A 22,843-nucleotide genomic window follows, 5' to 3' on the forward strand; every position below is an offset into this window, starting at 1 on the left:
AGCTATATATTGAGAACATTTTAAATGGAAGCATGATATGAAGAGAGCCCGACAGGCAGGAATGTGCGCTGGAGCTGACGGTACTTTTCTGCACTCTCAAAAACTAGGACCTGGTTGGGCTATCCTTTACTGTGAGAGTTAGGCTGCCTTCACATCTACGTTGGAACCTCCAGTAGGAGTTTGCAGATCCGGAACAAAATGCTGGGGAAAAAAACTCTGCATGCAGCAGTTTTTTGTCCCATAAAATGCTGGGCAGCTGAGCGGAACCCGAACAGACGCCCTTCATAGTCAATGGGGTGTGTTCAGTGTTGTCATAAGATGGATTTATTCGGCCAGGGGATTCCCCTTCTCTGCTCTCTGAACCAAGCAGGAAAACGGAACCCCGACACAGATGTGATAGGAGGCTTTACTTTGCCAGATTCTTGATTTCTTCTCTGTTTTTAATCTAAAATAATTAAAATTATTTTCTTCCAATAGGCAGAAAGGTATGTTTGGGTGAACAACACATCGGCACACTCACAGAACGTTGCAAAGGCGAAATATGAATTCTTATTTGGTGAACCCAAACCAACAACCGATGACGAAGCGCCAGGTAAGCACGTACGCCAATTTATGATCTAGACTGTGACATGTAAACTTGGGTAAGGAGAAATACCAGGAGGAAGGCTTTACAACGAGGTTTTATTTGCTCCCCATCTGCTCCTCTTTATACCTTTTTGTAGTATTTTCTTTTTGTTGGCGGTGCATTGTCCAAAAATCACTAAGAAATGCATATGTCTAAGTAAAAGGGGTATTCCCAAGACTTAAAATTGCTCCATAACCACCCTGTACTTCCTGATTGCTGCTCACCAGGTCATGTTACAGCTGCATCCAATCACTGGCTATAGAAGGTCACTGCTGTGGCTGGTGATTGGCTGCAGCAGTCACATAGAATCATAGAATGGTAGAGTTGGAAGGGACCTCCAGGGTCATCGGGTCCAACACCCTGCTCAGTGCAGGATTTACTAAACCATCCCAGACCGATGTCTGTCCAGACTTTTTTGAAGACTTCCATTGGAGGAGAACTTACCACTTTCCGTGGTAACCTGTTCCACTCATTGATCCCCCTCACTGTCTAATATCTAATTTGTGTCTCCTCCCTTTCAGTTTCATCCCATTGCTTCTAGTCTTTCCTTGTGCAAATGAGAATAGGGCTGATCCCTCTGCACTGTGATAGCCCTTCAGATATTTGTAGACAGCTATTAAGTCTTCTCTCAGCCTTCTCTTCTGCAAGCTAAACATTCCCAGATCCTTTAACCGTTCCTCACAGGACATGATTTGCAGACCGCTCACCATCTTGGTAACTCTTCTCTGAACTTGCTCCAGTTTGTCTATGTGGGGTGCCTAGAACTGGACACAGTATTCCAGATGATGTCTGCAGCTACCAGGAAGGACAGAGGGGTTGTGGAGCAATTTTGGAACCATAGTGCGCTGGATGGTCCGCATTAACTATAATGGGGTCCTCCCGCTTTCCTCCCAGCTGCCCGGTTTTGGGATGGAAATAAAAAGGCTGCATGCAATGCTTTTTATTCTAGTATTTGCAGCCAGACCTGCGATGGAACCTCTGGCTGACGCAGATGTGAAGCCGGCCTAACCTTGTTTGTTGTTTTAGCATTCTTCGAGGTAAAGGAATCTGTTCGTTGATTTGATCTGTGCATGATCCTGCTTCCACGTGTGTGTCGCTGGGTGCAGCTCTATAGGGGCCCCTGTCTACAGCTCCATTACATCTGCACTGGTCTAACTTTGGTGTTTGATAGATTCATGTATCGCGTAACTTGTTTTTAAAATGGACAGCACTTTGACTTCACCTCCTAAAGGGGTTTTCCAGGCAAAAACGTATCTTCAGGGTAGGTCATCAATCGTTGATCGCTGGGGATCCCTGTCGATCACCTGATTAGCTTGCTGTCAGCAGGCCGGACATACATCGTAGTAAACGGGAGCGGAAATGGCTTAACTGGTTTCACTCCCAGTTCAGTTTCACTTCATTTCAATCAGTAGACGCTGAAGCAGCTGTTACACCTCCGAGACCGGCGACGGCACAGAAGTGAAGTAGTTGTTTCAGCTTCCTTTGATGTCCCCGATTATTACCCGACAAACACCTTAAGGGTGTGCTCACACGTCACTGATTTGTTGCAGATTTTACCCCTTCAATGTGAAGGTGAAATATGCTGCCATAACAAGTATATAACAGTAGTACCTACACACGGGGGCATCTGTATTAACCCATTAATGACAAAGCCCCCTTTGTTTTGTGCATTTTCGTTTTTTCCGCCCCACTTATAAAAAATTATTTATGCATCCATGTAGGAGTCTGCGGCTTGTTTTTTGCAGGAGGAGTTGTATTACCATATAATGTACTGAAAAACAGAAACAAATTTCTAGGTGGAGTAAAGTGGAAAAAAATCCAATTCCACCATCTTTTGGTAGTCTTGTTATTACGATTAGAGATGAGCGAGTATACTCGCTGAGGCTAACTACTCGAGCGAGTAGTGCCTTACCCGAGTATCCTCCCGCTCATCTGTAAAGATTCGGCTGCTGGCGCGGGTGACAGGTGAGTTGCGGCGGTGAGCGGGGGGCAGAGAGGGAGAGAGAGATCTCCCCTCCGTTCCTCCCCGCTCTCCCTGCCCCCCCCCCCGGCCTCCAAATCTTTAGAGACGAGCGGGAGGATACTCGGCTAAGGCACTACTCACTCATCTCTAATTACGATGTACATACTGTGGCAAAAATGACTTTTTTCTATGGGTCCGTACGATTACTATGGTAACAAATTTAAATATTTTTTTTTTGCTGTGCTACTTTTAAAAATCAGAATATCTAGCAAAAAAATCTAAAATAATTTTCTTTTTTACTTTTCTGTCGACATAGCGATGCGAGGGCTCATATATGCTGGACGTCCTGTAGTTTCTGTTGGTACCGAGTGCATGTGACTTTTTGATTGCTTTTTATTACATTTTTCTTGGAGTTAAAGTGACCAAAAAACGCTGAATTTTGGTGTTGTGTAATTTTTTTTGTGCTGACAAATATTGCGTTACTTTGATGGATCAGACTTTTACAAATGCAGCGGTGCTAAATATGCTTTTGTTTTGAAGTTTTTATTATTAATATGTGAAGGGGGTTAAAACGTTTACCATATTTTCCGGCGTTCAAGATGACTGGGCGTTTAAGGCCGCCTGCAGACGCCGGGTCAGAACCCCTGCGAGAAATCTTGCAGCGGGACCCGACCAGAACCCCTGCAGGGACCAGTGCGGCTGTCACCTTTTCCCGCTTCTTTGGCTCTGCGATGTGCTGGCTGCTGGCCAGCCGGCGCATGCGCAGAGCAGAGCCAGGGTGCCAGGAGTGACAATTCTGTGACATTTCTGTGCGGGCCTCTGCAAGACCTGTATAGAAATAGAGCATGTTGCGATTTGTTTTCCGCATGCATTTTCACGCGGACAAATCGCGGCTGTCTTCATAGGATTGCGTTTTGTAATGCAATCCTATGCAGGCGGGCAGGGGCGGAAATTCTGCGGGAAATGCCACCGCAGAATTTCCGCCTGTGTGCAGGGGGTCTAAGACGACCCCCAACTGTCGACTTATACTCCGGGAATACTCTGTAGAAAAAAAAAATCAATACTCACCTCTCGTGGCGTTCTGCGGCGCTGCTGCAGGCTGTCACTCCCTCCTCCACGCCGACAGAGCATTGCTTTCTGGATGCAGGGCTTGAATGCTCCAGCACTGTGTCAGCCAATGAAAGCTGGCGCTGCGTTAACCAATCACAGCCATTCATTGACATCATTGAATGGCTGTGATTGGTTAACGCAGCGCCGGATTTCATTGACTGACGCAGAGCTGAGTTAGCCAATCAGAGCATTAGCTTTCTGGAGTTGGGGCATTCAAGCCCCGCTTCAAGAAAGCATTGCTCTGTCGGCGTAAAGGAGGGAGTGACAGCCTGCAGCAGCGCCGCGGGAGGTGAGTATTGATTTTTTTTTCTACAGCGTATTCCCGGGGTATAATACGACCCCCGACTTTGGAGAAGATTTTCCTGGGTTAAAAAGTCGTCTTATACACCAGAAAATACAGTACTTTTTTTTTCTAATAATTCCTAAAATGTTATTTTATTGCTCATTCAACATCAGCGTTAGGGGATTCTGTCTTTCTGCTCTGTTCAGGAAAACTGCAACCCTGGATTGAACGGTCCCATCTTATGACGGAACAAAATGACGCCAAATGGTCCCCCCATTGCCTATAATTGGGGTCTGCTCGGTTTCCAGGCATTGTGCTGCAGTTTACAGAATTAAATAGTGCAGCTTGCTGCACTATCTCATCCAGTGGAAATCAGCGAGGGAGGTTCAGAACGGATCTTCTGACGCTGATGTGAATGAACCCCTACTTATTTTTACTTCAAGAAGCTTGAACTTGTGATCGTTTGATCGCTCACACAGTATGATGTAGTACCATAGTATTACGTTATATCGCATTCTGCCAAGCTTGGCTCGATAGGTCATCGGCCATTGCAGCGCTCGAGGCCTACAGAAGTCCCCAGGCTGCCCTGACAACTGAACAAATTTGGAGGGGGCATTCGGGATCCCCAAACTTCGATTGGGGGATATAAAATTCTGACAGCGGCATTTAAAGGGTTAATAGTTGCAATCAGCGTTCACTCTCATTGTGGGTGTCAGCTGTAAGAAACATCCAGCACCCACATTGTTTGGAGCGGAATCGGCTCTCGGTCGTCCTCCATAGAAGCCCCGAACACGCAGGATGTAACTGCACATCTTGTGTCAATAAGGAGTTAAATAATTCCAGTTGAAGAAACCATCATAAAATAAATCACAAAGTCACAAAGACTCAGCTCTGTGTTAACGGTGCTAAATGGACAACCCGGATAGTGGCTTAGACTCCATAATGTAACCATTACCTTCCTAGAGGGTTCAGATAACATGGGATTCCGTGGAGGATGACGGCAGCTGCATCGCTGGTTCGGGGCGCTTTCATACAGGAGAGAGAACAAGCCTAAAGTAAGCCCACATATACCGACACATCTCTGCCCTTCGTACGGCTGTCACCTTCATCTCCATTCGTGTTTATCACTGCATATACAAAGTATAATTAGTCAGCTTGCAGCGCGGGAGACGTCTGACAATCCAATACCTAGCTGCGAGGCATGGCCGGCTGGCAGGGGGTATGTGTCCTCAGCGCTGGGAGAGGGAGACCTTCTGGGAACATGTCCCGCAATGAAGGATGGCGAGAAGCAGAGTCCGCTGTCCGTAGTTCTTCTAGTACTTGCGTTGACCCGTCGTCTTCCTAAAGGGCAGGATGCACCTCTGTCCTGCGCACAGTAACCTGCAAAGACAGTTAGAAAGGGTTACATGAATTGGTATAGCAAGTATGAAGGTTAGGCCTCCCTCACACAGACGTTTTTTAGCGCTGTGCTAATTGTGGTATTACGCTCCCATTGTTTTCAATGGAGCCTCGCAGACAGCTGCCTGATCGCAGCGCTTTGTAAGTGCAGTCTGTTCTGTTTTTGATGTTTAGCGCACCTCATTCATTGGATAAATTTTGCTGTCAGCTGCGACATCGCTGCAGCCGAAAGGGGAAGTAAATCTTCACAAAGCGCCGTGATTGAAATTGCGGTGCTTTCCGGAACGCCTGTGTGAGGAAGGCCTTACGACTCATGTCCACGGGCATTTTTTCACACACGCATGATACGCGATGAAGGGAGGCAATGAAAGTGAATGGACTTTTATTGATCCGTGCACACCAGCGTGTGGATACTGTGTATCCGTACGCAAGAGAAATAAATAGCAGAATACACTATTTCTCTCTCAATACGCATCTCCACTCTGAACAGAGCGGGGAATTTAAAAAAAAAAGAAAAAACAAAACACACTGCGCAAGTCCATGACGTTAGATTCTCGGACATGCGCAGTGCATACTCAGCCCATACGCAGTCTCTGTCGGCTGTTTGCGTGTGGCGTTTTACGCATACGCCCATGGGCATGAGCCCTTAAAGGCAATCTATCACTTACTTTTATCCCTATGAGCTGAAAGTAGGTGACCCCCTGAGTCTGGACATGAAAGATTTATACTTGCCCCCTCATTGTTTCCCCGGGGTCAACGTTGTAAGTGACCACTAAGTAGTCCGCCCTCTCTAATTTTATAATGGGCGGACTACTGAGCAGCATCGCTCAATGCGCTGAGCAGCGGCTTCTAATGCTGACGCCAGGAGAACGACAGGTGAGGTAAGTATAAGCGGGTCACCTACTTTAAGATCATAAGCTTAGCTCGTAGGGCTAAAAGTTGGTGACCGTCTCTTTAAATGCTAGTGTGTTGTATGTGATCATGAAAGAAACTGAAAGTTGATTTTTTTTTTTCTTCTTTCGTACACAAGATAATCAGATGCGACCTAACTAGAGGTAGGTGGAGCGGCTCTTGTCCGGCTCAAGGTCCATGTTTGATGATCTAACGCCTCCGTGTACGGTAACACACCTTATGCTTTATTGGGATTTATCCTTGGCTTTTAGAAATGTCTAAACTTAGCTGATTAGACACAGAAGCTAATGAAGGGAACCTTCACATACAAGTCTAATTATTACCGGGGAAGGAATATTTTAGGGGGGACCATGTCCTCTTTCCTTGGATCTCAGATGATATCGTATATCTATATCCAGTTTACCGATTGGCTACATTGGCGTGCTCTATCTAATACGGCTCGGAGAAAGGGGTCATCCTTGCGAGACAGGCGCTATAGGAAAGTGGTTTTATGGAACATGAGAATGTTCCAGTTCTAACAGCCGGCAAAATACTATAGGCCTCCAGTACGCTAGCCGTGAGAGTGAGTTGCGCCCGAGAGGCTCAAGCGCAACTCGTATTAGACACCAGTCCACGTATTGTGTAATATATAGAGTGGGTCAGGAGCGGTATCATCACTCCTTAAGAAGAGCACCTAGAAGGTGAGTGAGGAGGCTTATAAGGCTATGCATGCTCCTCTGGGAAATCTGCAAATAGAGAAGATGGAACAATGCCTCTGCAGCGCCACCTGTTGGATGGCAGCATTCCTGCAAATTAATGTTCGACCCTTTATACAGGTCTTTCTGACAATGGTTGGGATTGTAAACCAAGCCAGAATCCATACACAGACAGCTGTTTTGGGGTTCTATCTTCCTTATTTGCATATATTTCCCAGAGGAGCATGAATAGCCTTATAAGTCTCCTCACTCACCTTCTATGTGTCTCCTTAAGGAGAGATGGTACCCCTCCTGACCCAAATCATAGACCTCTCACTAGCCAAGCTAGGATCCTACTGCACACCGATCAGGGGAAAACACCCTGAAACAGCCGTCTGTATATGGATTCTGGCTTGGTTTTCAATTCCCAATCATTGTTATAAAGACCTGTATAAAGAGTCTGGCATTGATTTGCAGGAATGCTGCCATCCCATAGGTGGTGCTGCAGAGGTATTGTTCCATCTTCCTTATATGCAATTTAAAGAGACACAGCACATTGGCACATCGTATTTCTCTGTCTGTGAAATGGACTAAAATAGGACTTGCAATGAGTTTTTCATGCATACTATGGGTCTGTGTGACAAAATGTCAGTATTCATTGCCTCATAATCCTATAATTGGACTGTGTGCTGTCCCAAATACAGCAGTGTGCCAGAGGCTATACGTAATAGTTTAACAGGAGTTTAAGAAAACTTTGTACCAGATTTGCAGTATGTTGCATAAACTATATTGTGTTGTAGTTCTACATGCACTCCATGATATGATAATCACTTGGCGGCTCTTCGGCATTGGACGGTGGGGGTTGATATTTAGTTTTTTTTTATCATTCCATGTGATTATTTGGTAGTGGTCGATCCAACTAATAAGTATGAATTTAGTAGCCGCTGCTTACAAATGGGGAAAAAAAGTGAATAGTAAAAGTTACAGCAATGTAAGTAAATGCCCACGTTCTATTAGAAAGGGGACGACCTCTGTTATTCTTTGAAGAAATGACTAACGGTAATAGCAGGCAATGTAGGACGACGTGAGATGAAATGCAGTCCTTCTGGCAGGATGTGTAGGGGGGGGCAGCAGCTACTGGGGGGCAAGAAAATACATGTTAGTTTGTAGGGACCCTTAAAGAGGTTGTCACGCGAAAGCAAGTGGGGGTATACACTTCTGTATGGCCATATTAATGCACTTTGTAATATACATCGTGCATTAAATATGAGCCATACAGAAGTTATATACTCACCTTCCCTGCGCTGACGTCCCCGTCTCCATGGTGCTGTCTAATTTCAGCGTCTAATCGCCCGATTAGACGCGCTTGCGCAGAAGGGTCTTCTCCCTTCTGGTCGGTCCGAGCACGAGCGGCGTTCTGGCCCCGCCCCCTTCTAAGCGTCATCGCGTAGCTCCGCCCCGTCACGTGTGCTGATTCCAGCCAATCAGGAGGCTGGAATCGGCAATGGACCGCACAGAGCCCACGGTGCACCATGGGAGAAGACCCGCGGTGCATCGTGGGTGAAGATCCCGGCGGCCATCTTGGAGGAAAAGAAGGAAGAAGTTGCAGAGAGGGGATTTGGGTAAGTAAAAATTTTTTTTTAATTTCAACACATCCCTTGGGTTTGTCCTGCGCTGAACGGGGGGCCTATGCAAAAAAAAAAACCCCAGTTTCGGCGCGGGACAACCCCTTTAATACTCCAAGAATAGATGAGCGTGAACAACCTGTAGGGTGTAAACTCATCACATATACTCATTTCCTACAAGGTTATAGCAGTGGGTTTTCATGCTAAACATGTCATATGAGGAAAAATTAGAACTATCTGATGGAGCGATTTTATGACATAAGTGGAATACTGTTGCGGTATTAAAGAGAATCACCCTAATAAATGGTACCAAACACTTTCCTGCTTCTGCAGAGTCACCGTGGGTATGACATGACCTCTGCTGCAGTAACGTCCTACGTGGTGCCGAGTTACTCCTCTCAGCCAATCGGCAGCCTCTAGTATCATATTGATGTCTTTCAGCTCTCCTGACACGTCGATTTTAGTAAATGTAGGTGGTTTCCATAAAATAATTCTGGAGCTCCTTGTCTGGGACCTCGGCATTGTTGTTCCTCCTGGAAATGTTGCGATAAGTTGACAACTGGGTGTACCATTTCCCTTCTGAAATAGGAGCATCCCTACAGCACCTGATATTGTCAGGCTATGCAGCGATACCATATGAAGGGGCTTTTACTCAAAACGATTATCCTTCAGATTCCTGCAAGAATGTGAGCAATTATCGGTCAGTATAAATCTACACCCCAACTGAATGAGGAATGAGAAGTCATTCACCTCCTTTTTTTTGTCGTTCAGTTTCTGCATGCAGAAAACTAAAGGACGCATCATTCTGTGTAAACAGGCCGTCGTTTACTTATAATTGACTGCCTGCTTACTGTGAATAGAGGCGGGAGAATCGGAACGATGCCCAACCGCTCCGCCTGCGTTCACCCGTGATGATCATCCCTGTGTGAAAGCGCAGCAGCGATTATCACTTGGACGACTGTCAGGCATCTGTTGCTTTACTGATCGTCCCGTGTAAAAGCGCCCTAAGGGCTCTTTCACATGAGCGTAGGCGATTTTCAGTCAGTGCAACCAAAAAAAATCGCGGAAATGAGATGCAGCCGTGAACAAGTTGCTGATCCACGTCTGCTTCTCCCGCTTGTGTGCCTGTTCAGACGGCCTGAGTCTGGCGAGTATATGACAAGCCCGGCATACCGTAAGGCGAGGCGAGACAGTTTAGCTCTGCTAAACTGCCTCCACCTTTCCGCCACCTCGCCGGCTCTCGGCGCTAGTGTGCACTGCCAGAATATGGCGGCAGCTCCCATAGACTCTATTGGAGGGGGCGGGAGCTAGTTGCTAAGCTCCCACCCTACCCTCTCTTCTTGCAAACAACCGGCAAGGGGCGGAGAGGAGGAGGGAAGGGGGTGGGAGTTTAGCACTATCTTGGCTGGCCGGGTGCTTTTATACCACGGAAATACGCCCATCTGAACTGATGCATTGTAAGCCAATGCATCAGATAGGCAGCGTATGCCGGCTGGCCAGGAAAATGCGGCCGATATACACTTGTGTGAAAGAGTCCTAAAGGTGAATTTAGCAGGGTTTTGACTGCACTTCCTGGATGAACGTACACTTAGATACCCACAGATGGATTGACTAGTATGTTAAAATATATTGGACTTCACAGAGCGAATTCATATAATACAAACAATACAGGTCAATATTTATATATCAAACCCCATCAGGAAAAAAGGGGCATGTTCTTTACACTAAAAGTGCCGTATTAGCAGAATATATACATAAGACAGTATTCTGAAATCAAATGCAATCTAATCTGATTAGAATGTTGGTTGGGCTTCGTTGTCGTTAGCAAAGGTGTAGTGAGGAGCAGCCGGGGCAGCGGAGTCAAAGGGGGCAGAAGAGATGTACCGCCTGGGCTGCACGACGGTTCAGTGGTCATCAGTGCTGCTGCCCCTCCGGTCCGGGTTCAGGCCTGACCAAGAGATGTCTGCATGCTCTCTCCAGTTGATGTATACATGGGAAGCTGTGTTGCTTGTGTTAGATAACTAGACCAGATGAAAGGAGCTGTTTGCTCCCAAAACACAAAGTATATTTTACCATCGTACCCATTCCACCTGCAGGGAATGTAGCAGCCGTGAAATCAAAAAATAATTGTGTTTGTGCCTCCACTAAAGTTGTGGGTACATTTACACAACTTCTAGAGGTGAGCATTTAAAAACCTACATTTTCGTCTTGCTCTGTATGGCAGGCCAGGTATTTCTTCTCTCGTTGGGGACACGACCCCAATTTGTGGCATCTAGCTGTCAATTTATTCATGTATTTAGAAGGGATTACAGAGGAACAGTATAATTTAAAGATCTAAGAGAGGATACTCCAACATTGTTAAACTATGGGCGATACAATTAACCGCTTGGTGAGATGTGATGTACATGTACAACGCGGGCGTCAAGGTGTTGGCACCACCTACAGTACATGTACAGTGTTAACAGCAGGAGTCGGCTATAATTGACAGCTGGATTCCCTCTGTAGTCGCTGGGATGGGCTTTAACCCCATCGATATTAATTTCAATGCAGACAGCAACCTCTGGTATTTGGAGAGGACAGGGGGAACCTCCTTTTACGCCTGCAATCTGATCGTAGTTTTCTGATGGTGGCCAAGGCATCCAGACGGCAAATCATGTCCTTCCATGAATGGTGGATTAGTGTGATCAGTGATGAAAGTAACATTTTCAGATAATGCACTGAATTGTATTATCTGAAACTGTGTTATCCAAGTTATCGCTTCCTAAAGTCCCCTTGCGGGATGAATAAATGTACCCGAGAAACAGTAGTAATAAATGTTTTCACATGCTAACTTCTACCCGCCTTCCCAGCGAAAAAAATTGAAAATCACCATTTTTGCTAACAAGTGAGCTACCACACTTCTCTTTCTCGCTTCTCCAGAGTAGGAAAACATGCAGAAGAACAATAGTAATAAACACAAAGAACATACAAAATCTATAATGAGATTAAAACCTAGAACCCCGGCCCTACAAGGCCACAGTGCTAGACCCTAAGCTTATACCTTCTTATTCCTCCCGCTTTTTCTCCGTAATGGAAGTTATTTTTTACGTTCTCTTTGTGATTATTCATGTTCTATCCCTTCTCAGGATCAGTGTAGACTAGTGTGGGGGCTGTTATTAGCACTGTTTCCTTGCAGTGATAGAGTTGTAGGTTCAAACTTGACCAAGGTCAAGTACATATTGTCCATATTGGGATTTGAACCTAGAACCCCAGCACTGAAAGGAGTGCTGAGCCACATTAATTTGGGTGGGTGTTAAAAGACACACACATGCTATGCTGATGATTTTTTGAAAAATTCAGATTGGAGAGAATCAATCCAATTTGGCAAAAATTGCTCTGACTTTATTGCCCGACCACTAACAATAAGCAGCACTAACAAGAAGCAGTGATTTTTGCAAGCAGCCCATTTAGTTATCCCTCGTCACTGGAATTCCACTCCGGTTCCAAGTCTAAAGGTGTGGTACGACACGTTCTCAAAATTCTACCTCCTGGAAGAGAACTAAGACGGAGATGATAATTTCTTACATATTTGGACACCTTGGATAATGTTTCAAGATGCCCCTGAATTGTCTGCCTGGCTACCTCGCCTACAACTTACTGGTTTATTTCCACCGCCTTCCAACCCCCTTTCTTCTATCCCTCCCTCTCTTTTTTTTAATCTTTTTCTTTCTTTTTTCCTTTGTTGTTTGCAGATTGACTGCTTGTTCTTATATTCAAACTGTTGCCCCAGCTTTGTAACCGTTGACAATTTTGTGACACTATATTGTGCATTTTATCATCACCGATTCGGCTCCGGTGTTATGTTTTTTTCTTGTTTAATAAAAGTGATTGAACTTCAAAAATCCCTCAATAAAAGCAAAATCCGTACAAAAATGATGAAATTACTGTTTTTCCTTCTAAACCTTATAAAATTAAAGGAGAGGATGCGTGAAGCGCTATTTTGTCCTGTCCGATCCTGTAACGGGCCCGACAGACGGCTGGAAATGGGACTAACCTCATTCTAGTCAACGGAGTTCATTGAGTGCTGTTTGAGTCCGCCATACGACTGTTTTGTTTGGTCATTGGTGATTGCCCTATATTATAAATTAACATTACTAGTAGAATACTACTACTTATACCCCTGCAAGAATAGGATGTCGTTTTCTTATTGGGATCACTTTTTTTTGGTTGGGGAAGGTTTACTATTTTAGTATCTCAGGAGCGCTGTAATTGTGACCTGCTATCCGAAAGTTATTCCAGCTAAACCTGCACTCCTCCTCAGCCCTGCTCTGCATCCAAACAGCAGTTCATGTCCACAGATGGGACATTTCCGTACACCAGAGAAATTGGGTAATGACAGAAAAGTGAAGGTAAATCCACATGTTTTTGAAAAAAGTTGTAATTTTTTTCATTTTCATGGCCCAGTCTTAGCAACTACCACCAAACACCTGTGGGGTCAAAATCCTAATTACATTCCTTGATGATTTCGTGAGAGTTTGTTATCGGACCACACCGGTACCGATCTGATGACCTCGTTGCCAGGTGCCAAATTGGTAGATATGGAAGCCCGTGATGAGGAGATTTGCTAGCAATTATCTATCAATAGCATGAAATCACTCCATGTTAAGTCAAGACATTTCTCCAGTGAGAATCTCAAGAAAATTCTACTTTATTATGAACATTGCCAACTCTTATACAGAAAGACGAGGGCGTATCCAAATGTTGCTTGGTACAAAGATTAGTGTTACGCAGCGTACTGTTACAAAGGTGAAAATACTTATTGATCACAAGACTTATTGACATCTACCAAATAGTCTCAAAGCTCTTAAGGCACGTCTCAGACATAGAAATTACCTAAGTCAGGATATTGCTGTTGCATTAGACAATATTTCTGCATTAGTTGTGTGTCTTCTCTGTTAACATAGCTTAGCCTTATTTAATTTGTCTGTTGACTTCACTACAAAGCATAGGTTTTAGTCTTCTATTTAAGGGTCAATCCAATACAAGGTAAGAAACATACACTTATTGCATTCTGAAACTTAACACTTTATATTCCATGACAAGTTCTAGTTTCCAAAATAGGATTCACTTTTGGGGTAATCTACTGCTTTTGAGTACTAGTGGCAAGTGAATGAGAAGTGTTTGTTATTTTTATGCGCCCCATAGAAGATAATGGGCGATTCTTGAACAGAATTGCCTGAAAATACGACAAGTTGCGATTTTTCCATACTGCACTATTGCGGCAAAAGTAAAAAACGCACATGTATATTACACCACTGAAAATCATGGATTAATTTTACACATTATTTTTTTTGCATTTCACAATGTGCAGAAATCACACTTGAAAATCGTCTGTGCAACTACAGCCATAGGGGTCAGAAACGCTCTTTTCTCTTTAGGGAGAGCAACTATATACTATAAACTAAGTGAGGAGACTCAAATGGCCACGCACGCTCCTCTGGGTAATATGCAAATAAGGGAGATGGAATAAATCCTCCACAGTGCAATAGGTGGCACTGTGGAGGATTAACTACAGCCATACACATACTGATCCAAAATACTGCTATCTGAACGAGCCCTGAGCGATCACTAAGCGAGTCCTTGCTGTTGTGTCGCTGTCCTACACAAGGCTTCTCATTAGCTTTTCTTGAACTTGACGTTGGGCTGTGAAGGGACACTGGCAGACCTTTACTGCACAGCCAACAATCCCTATAGGTTTATTAGCTTCCAGGTCTTTTGAGTGATGATAAAAGAATTGATCTTGTCTTGGTTAAATAAAAACCTGTATTATTGGGCTGGTAGGTATTACAGGTATATGTGCTGCTGGCAAGTGAGCATCTCTTATGCCCACATTAAAGATCTGAGCAGCCAGGGAATAAGCTGAACATAGTAAAAGTGATCTGCTTGACCGCCTGTTGCAGTCCGTTGACTTCTTACTTTTGCTGCAGACCTCTTGTAGGCCGGAGGCATGAAGTTGGGGCGATCAGCAGGGCATGAACTCCACCATGGATTTCATCCATCCACATCATGAAGACGCAGATAAAACTGAAAGTGTCATGTGATCTACATGCGACCCATCCCTGGACTAGACCAACCTGAGATATGGTGCAGGGATGCCGATTCATCTTAACTATTTAACTGCACTTCAAAGGAATACATTACGTTGTATGCAATCAGCCATTAGGATGCTATTATACTGCATCATTCCTCGCAGGGAGAACTCAATTGATGGCGGCCAGCATCTGGACTCCTTATAGCGATGAAACTGATGAGTCCAGCAATCAGCGTAGCTCTGCCTGTGTTTTACAGCCGAGAGAGGGTCCTTTCACACCGGTGGAATTTTTCCGCATTGCACGCCAAAACTCCGCACCTTAATCCGCCGCTGCAAATTCCACACCAAAACCTTCAAGTCTCATTGTGGATTTTGATGCAGAATTCCCTGAAGAACTAAACCACTTTAAATTCCTCATCAAAATCCACACAGAGCTGCGTGGAATTTACTGCGACTTGCGGTGCAGAATGTGGAAAAATTCAGCCCAGATGCTCCATGTAATAATGGCCAAGGCTGGGATCACATAAGTGCTAATAGTAGCTGAATAATGAAAAGAACTAGAGTGTGGAATCTGGCACATGAAGAGCACTAATGGCGCCCGACGGACACCATAAACTGTAATGTGGTCTGTCAGGTCTCCATCATGCCTCCGTCAGTTTGCTAGATATAGTAGAGCAGCGTACAACACTGTTCTGTCCAAACTGTTCATGCCAGATCTGAACCAGAGGCACCGAAAGGAGCTTCTGATGTAGATGTGCACATTGTTGCAAATATTGTTATAACAAACATGATGTTTAATAGTAGATCTGTAAGATTATGGTCGTTGGCCTTTATTGTAAAGCCCCATTGGAAGATGCCACAAGGACTCACGGAGTTTGAAAGGTTTAAAAGGGTTTTCCAGAACCTTAAAAAGAAAAGACGTACACCCACCTCTCCCCATCCAGACCCCTAGTGCCCCTCTCAGAGTCTGGAAGAAGCAGGCTCATGGTCAAGTGCCACTCATTGTGCATGTGACTCCTCAGCCAATAAGAAGCTTCAATGACTATGGAAGAATCACCGCTGAACTCTGATCGCTGCCCCCCAGCCTGCTTCTTCTTGGTTCCAAGTGGTGGGCATTAGAGCTGCAGTGTTATACAGGGAGCCACTAAGAAGTGCGTGTGTGTATATGTCTTCTTTTACACAGTTTTAAGCCAAAAATCCTGAAAAACCCTTTTAACTTTGAATAGCAGTTTACTCAGTTGAAGCAAAAAGCATACATTACAGTCTTTCAGAGGACACAAACTTAGTGTTTTTACCCACGCAGCAGGTGGTTACGGGGATTGGCTGGCTGGGGCATGGTAGCCGTATCGCTCAGGATTTCTCACGGTTCTGACATTTGCACTCAATATGGGGTGCAGAAGCCGTCCACAACCAGATGCAGTAGCTAGGGCCAGCTGCCTCCATCAGTCTAGGTCACTAACAGTCCACAGCATAGGTGGTAGTCAGTAGCCCCCCCAGGCAAATCTCAAGGTCTCTACTTAGACCCAGACACGTGACCACAGTTCCTGCACACACAGACATGTGACCACAGTTCCTGCACACACAGATACGCGTCCCCAATTCCTGCACCCACAGACACAACAGAATCAATACAGAGTTAAACAGGCCGGACAGTCATCACCGCTATCAGCTTTAACCCCTTAGTGATAGCCCCATTGCCTTTTTACGTCCTCGCTAAGTGGGCTTTAATCCTAGAGGACGTAAAAACATACATCCTCTTTGGATTAAAGCCCTCTTAGCTGAGGACGTGACAGCTCCATGCTGTTGGTGCCCGCAGGTAGCCGACAGCATGGAGCTGTCATCCTGGGCAGCGGGCAGTCCCCCACAGGCAATGGATAGCGCCGATCGCAATAAAGTAAAAAAAGTTAAAGATTCAGCTGCACTGATGGATCGGATCCATCAGGGCAGCTGAAATTACTTACCCGCCTTCCCCAAAGTGTGCCGCGGTGAAAGGGTCCTTCGGGAGCCGGCGCCGCTGTTCTGCGCATGCACGCCAGACGAATGACGTCACGCAAATGCACAGAAGACTGGGAGCCCTGGTAAATTTAAAATCTCCTGGCTCCCGGCTCCTGAAGGTAGCCGGGAACCAGGAGATGTCCCCGGACCCATGATCGTCGCTGTCCAATGGATAGCGACGATCACAAAAAAGTTGTAAAAAAGTTGAAAAAAAGTTAACTTCACCTCCCCTCATGGATCTGATCCATGAGGGGAGGTGAACATACTCACCCCGGGTCCTCCGCGATATCCCGGGCTTCCGGGACCTGAAGTCCCCTTCTGCGCATGTGCGCCCGATGTCAATCATCGGACGCGTGCACAGAGGGGCTCAGGCCCCGGAAAATTTTAAATCCCTCTGCTCCAGGCTGCCATGTGTAGGAGCAGAGGGATGTCACTGGGGACATGATCACTGTTATCCGATGGATAACAAAGTAAAAAAAAAACTTTCCTGCGGCGGGTTTGCCGTCCCGTGTGGACGAGAGTTCTGAGAAATCTCGTCCACATGGCTGGCCAAGCCCAGAATTAGCGGCCGCAGGCAGATTTGCCGCAGCGACATTCCGGACGGAATTTCCGCGGCAAATCCGCCCAGTGTGAACCCAGCCTTACACCCCATCCCTGCAACTGAGATGAAGAAGTACCCCACAAAAAGCATGAAAGGAGGGGGGATACCCGGTTTTATTGCCCGATGGGAGTCAATTTTCTTTTTCTGTACAAGTGAGCAATGGGGCCTGGAATTTATTCAGTTGTGCACTGAAATCCAACGGGTGTTCCCTGCATTATAGGCCTTGCCATGTGTCCTGTAAGTAGATTAGGGCCACAAGGGGTATGTTTCTGAACACGGGACAAACTGAGGTATCCATTTTGGGGTGAAAGTCTTCATTCCTATGTACACTGTACAAAAAAACTTTTCAAATTGACACAATTGCCAAAAAAATGAAAATTGTAATTTTTTCCTTCTGCTTTGCTGAGATTCATTCAAATACTGTGGGGTCAAAATATGCAGTACACCCCTAGAGGAATTCGTTAAGGGGTCTAGTTTTTAAAATGGGGCATTTGTGGGGGTTCTTTATTGTTTTGGCTGCTCAATGGCTTTAATGGGGCCTGGAATTAATTCAGTTGTACCCTGAAATCCAACGGGTGCTCCTTCTATTATAGGCCTAGCCATGTGTCCTGTAAGCAGATTAGGGCCACAATGGGTATGTTTCTGAATACTGCAGAAACAGGGGTATCCATTTTGGGGTGCAAGTCTTTATTCATATGTGTGCTGTACAAAAAAAACCTGTTTTTAAATTGACACAATTGCCAAAAAATGAAAATCGTAATTTTTTCCTACTGCTTTGCTTAGATTTATTGAAAAATTGTGGAGTGAAAATTCTCAGTAGACCCCTAGATGAATTCGTTAAGGGGTCTAGTTTTTAAAATGGGATCATTTGTGGGGGTTCTCTACGGTTTTGGCCGCTCAAGGGCTCTACAAGTGGGTAATGAGGCCTAAATCACCTTCATGCAAAATGTCTGTTCTGAAAGCCACCGACTGCTCCTTTCATTTTGGGCCCCATGGTGCATCCAGACATAGGATTAGGGCAACAATGGGTATGTCTCTGAACACGGGAGAAACAGGGGTATCCATTTTGGGGTGCAAGTCTTTATTCATGTGTGTGCTGTACAAAAAAAGCTGTTTTTAAAATGACAGAATTGCCAAAAAAGCGGAACTCATAATTTTTTCCTTCTGCTTTGCTTGAATTCATTCAAAAACTGTGGAGTCAAAATGGGCAATACACCCCTAGATAAATTCATTAAGGGGTCTAGTTTTCAAAATGGGGTGTTTTGTGGGGGTTTTCTATGGTTTTGGTTGCTTAACAGCTCTACAAGTGTGCAATGGGGTATAAAAGGCTTTCAAGCTAAATTTCTGTTCAGAAAGCCACCAACTACTCCTTCCATTTTGGGCCCCTTCGTGCATCCAAACATACGATTAGGGCCACAATGGGTATGTCTCTGAACACGGAGGGAAACAGGGGTATCCATTTTGGGGTGCAAGTCTTCATTAATTCGTTAAGGGGTCTAGTTTTTAAAATGGGGTCATTTGTGTGGTTTTTTAATGGTTTTGGCCACTCAAGAGCTCTACAAGCGTGCTATGGGGCCTAAAAGAAATTCAAGCAAAATTTCTGTTCTGAAAGACGCTGACTACTCCTTTCATTTTGGGCCCCGTTGTGCATCCAGACATAAGATTAGAGCCACAATGGGTATGTTTCTGAACACTGGACAAACAGGGGTATCAATTTTGGGGTGTCAATCACCTTTTTTATGTGCACTATAGAAAAAAAAATATGTCTTTAAAATGACGTGCTTGTAAAATTCTGAAATTTTATTTTACCTCCTCTAAATTGCATTAATTCCTGAAAAAAAACTATGGGCTCAAAATACTCATGACACCACTCAGTGGATATATTAAGGGGTGTACTTTTTAAAATAGGGTCATTTGTAGGGGTATCTATCATTTTGACTCCTATGAGCCTTTCCAATCTTGGCTTGGTGTAGGAAAACAAAGTGTTCCTCAAAATGCTAAAAAGTAAGGCTAAATTTGTACGTCTCCTAAATGGTTAAAAAAACGAACATTTTTCAAATGTGCGTCCAGAATAAAGTAAACAGATGGAAATATATATCTTAGCAAAAATTTGCACAGTACGTTTGCACATATTTGAGATATTACAGTTGAAAATGTGAAAAAATGACTTTTTTCAAAATTTTCCCAATATTGGCACTTTTAATAAATATACACAAATGATATCAGTCTATTTTTACCACCTAAATGAAGTACAATATTTGGCGAAAAAACAATGTCAGAATCACTTGAATATGCAAAACCTTTACGGAGTTATGATATATGAAGTGACATGTCAGATTTCCAAAATTTGGCTCCGTCACTAAGGCGCAAACAGGCTTCGTCACTAAGCGGTTAAAGGGAACTTATCATGTCCCCACTTCAACACAATCTAAGTGAGATGACCAGCAGCTGGGTGATGTATGTATTAGGGCTTATTCAGATGACCGTATATCGGCTGCGTATTCACGCCGGCCGATATACGGCATCCCTCTCTGCAGGGGGAGGAGGCTGGAAGAGTCGGGAGCAGTGCTCTGAGCTCCCGCCCCCTCTCCGCCCCTCTGCACTATTTGCAATGAGGGGAAGCGGTACGGGGCGGAGCTAATTCCCGGACCTTGGCCACGCCCTGTCCCGCCTCCTTTCATTGCTAATAGTGCAGAGGGGCGGAGAAGGGGTTGAGAGGAGGCGGGACGCCGTATATCGGCCGGCGTGAATACCTGGCTGATATATGGTCGTATGAATAAGCCCTTATACTCACCTGCTCCCACAATCCAGCGGTCACCCCGTAAAGATCATGCAGCGCAGGGAAATAGTTTCTTGTGTGAGTGCTTTGCCATAGACTTGTATGGGAGAGTGTGTGTGCAGGACTCTGAAAGGAGTCCAATTTTCCTGCTCCGCACAATCTTCACAAGGTGATGGTACGGTATAGCAGGAGGAAGGGAGTTTAAAATATACATCATTCAGCTCCTGGTCACCATAATTTACTTTATAGTTCTGTGGGGACACGACAATACCTGAGAATAAAGCCTGTGCCAGGACCGCATATCAATGTGCATAATGTCACACGGCCTAACATGACCTAAGTCACCAGTTCAGACACATACTTAGGGGACGTAGTTCATGACTCCACAGAACAACACTATAATGTATCGATTTGTATATGATTATTTTGCAACATTTATTACAAATTTTCCCTTTAAACTCTCCGTCACTATATTGGTGCAGCACTGGGCTGTACAATCCATGAGCCCGGTAATCCACTGCACCCGGACTTTTAGGCCGGCTTCACATGGGCATATTTTTCCGCAATACTCAGAGAATAGAACCCATTGATTTTAGTGGGTTTATTCACGTGTGTATTTTTCCTGCGCAGTTCAGTGGCGCAACCCCCCCCCCCCCAAAAAAAAACGCAGCCTACTCTATTTTCCTGCGTATTTTCTCACCCAAATTCCCACAGCAATCAATAGGGAGACGGAAAACACACTAGGAAATGTGTGAAACACTGCATAATTTTGCAGGAAAAGGAACACATCTGGCACTCATTAGACTAATTAGCCATTTCAATCAGTGCGTCTTTGTTAGCCGCATGCATGTGAAAATGTTTCGCAGGCGCAAAAAGTAGAATAAAATACGCATAGTTCATTCCGTAAATACGCAGCGCTAGTCGTGCAAATACACATACGCTCATGTGAAGGGGGCCTGACTGCTGCTGAGCAACTTTGTGTTTTTTCTGGTAATACCATAGAATCTAGGGAAGTTATTATGGTCTGGCTACTGAAAAAAATAGAATAAACTGGCCCCTGGAGTCATCCAAGTATCCCCTAACCACAGTACAACTTCTCAGGTCAAGGAGAAGAAACCCATCAGCAGAGACCACCGCATTGTTGAGGGGGCTGTGCTAGGATAGTGCTCGCTTCGTACTCTGTCTATACATTGTATTGGCGATCTCCCCCAAGGAGACATCACACACAGCTATTGTTGGTCTGGGGCGCCCACGAGACGTGGCCCCGGAGCCACCAGTAAAACCAGCCAGTTGGACTTGTCTTGGGACAGGCATATGGTGTGAAAACCGAATTTCTCCCAGTGATGTAGAAGATGCCAGACAGGCCATGATGATGGATTTATTTACAAAGTTGCAGACTTATTTCACCCATCTGTTTCATTGCAGCAAAATCTGACACCCACTAAGAAATATTCCCCAATGCTTGTTTGTCAAACCTTTCCCTTGCATTATTAAAGAGAGCAGAATTAGCAGCAAGCGGTGCAGGAATCTGATGTACTAATGTTATACATTAGAACATCCTGCTCTTTTTTCCCTTCTGCTTTAAGGTTGGACAGAATGAGTCTGCAGCTCCCTCCTCGCTCCCATCATGCTACCATTTACATCACTGTGTGCAGCGCTGGACAGGAGAGTGCCAGGAAATTTGAAACTAGTATGCATCCCATTTTGTGGAATAGCAGAGCGTGAATTAACACCGTCTCCTCTCAGCTAACTTTACTGAAGCAATATACCGATGACTCCCCATGCAAACCAATGGGTAACTGCTGCAGATGCCACTGCTACTGTAAGTAACCTCTTTAATCACCTCTTTAAAATGGGTTCTCGGTCACAAGCAAATCCTCAAGACCTAAGTGGCTGTTGGGTTTTCGTAGAAATCTTGCTTTTTTCCTACATGTCGAGAGCCATGCATTTCTATAACGGAATCTGCGTGGAAGGCTATATACTGATTCTATATACAGAATGCAAGAGCAGATCTGTTCCATCATTTATTCTGAAACTCCAATGTGGAAGGAAAAAAAAAACCCTGATGGATGATTTCATTATGCCTCTCCCCGCATCCCTATAAAATGCAGTGTCAGCTTGATTCCCACACAAAAGCCTGTGCTGCATTAACTAAGCAGACGCCGACTGCACGTACTTACCTGCTTTATACAGACCATGAACATTGCTTCTCTGCCATAGACAGACCATGAACACCGCTTTCCTCACCTGATATCAGATCCAGCCTGACCTTCGCAATATAATCCACGACAGATTTCCTTCTATCCTTTTTTCAGAGAAAACACAGTCACAATGGGAGGAGTCTTTGTTAAAGGGCACACTGCTGTATGGTTGCAGTACTGCTACCTAGTGCAGGCTGTGCCGGCTTTGGATGGCTTTCTACTGTATGCTATGCGGCTGCCTTGCCCATCTCTTAAGTGACAGCACATGTTAAAGGAGACTCCTGTGCCAGGAACAATCACGCCTGCTTTCCTAAGACTTCTGTTCTTTTGGCGAAGGTTCCACGTGGACAGATATAATGTATTGACTGCTCTGTATGCAGACTGTTCTCCTGACTTCAGCTGGATTTTGCAGTCTATTTCTGGGATGCTCTTGGAAGAGTCGGAGCCTGGAGTTCTATTTTAACCTCCGGAGAACCAGTGTATATTTAGCACTTTTGCTTTCCAGAAAAGAATGGCAAGACTGCAAACAGCTTGTTTTATCATCACAGACGCACGTTTCCACTTTCACTCAGATTTTATTGGTTTTTGCTAGCAGGCAGTAAAAAAT

The 22,843-nt window shown here is 44.9% G+C and overlaps 1 protein-coding gene across 3 annotated transcripts in view; it reads left to right on the top strand.

Annotated features, from left to right (window-relative positions):
• Positions 1–22,843, top strand: part of PSD3 (pleckstrin and Sec7 domain containing 3) — a 562,110-nt gene that overhangs the window by 159,851 nt on the left and 379,416 nt on the right. For 2 of the 3 annotated variants that reach the window (XM_066574143.1, XM_066574145.1), the window contains exon 2: positions 478–592. In XM_066574143.1, coding sequence (XP_066430240.1) covers positions 478–592 — 115 coding nt within the window. Of the gene's footprint in view, positions 1–477; positions 593–21,803; positions 21,858–22,843 lie in introns of those variants that run through there. The other variant, XM_066574146.1, reaches the window with a different exon arrangement.

The sequence above is a fragment of the Eleutherodactylus coqui genome, chromosome 7 (genome assembly GCF_035609145.1).
Source record: "Eleutherodactylus coqui strain aEleCoq1 chromosome 7, aEleCoq1.hap1, whole genome shotgun sequence".
In the NCBI taxonomy this organism is placed as follows: Eukaryota; Metazoa; Chordata; class Amphibia; order Anura; family Eleutherodactylidae; genus Eleutherodactylus; species Eleutherodactylus coqui.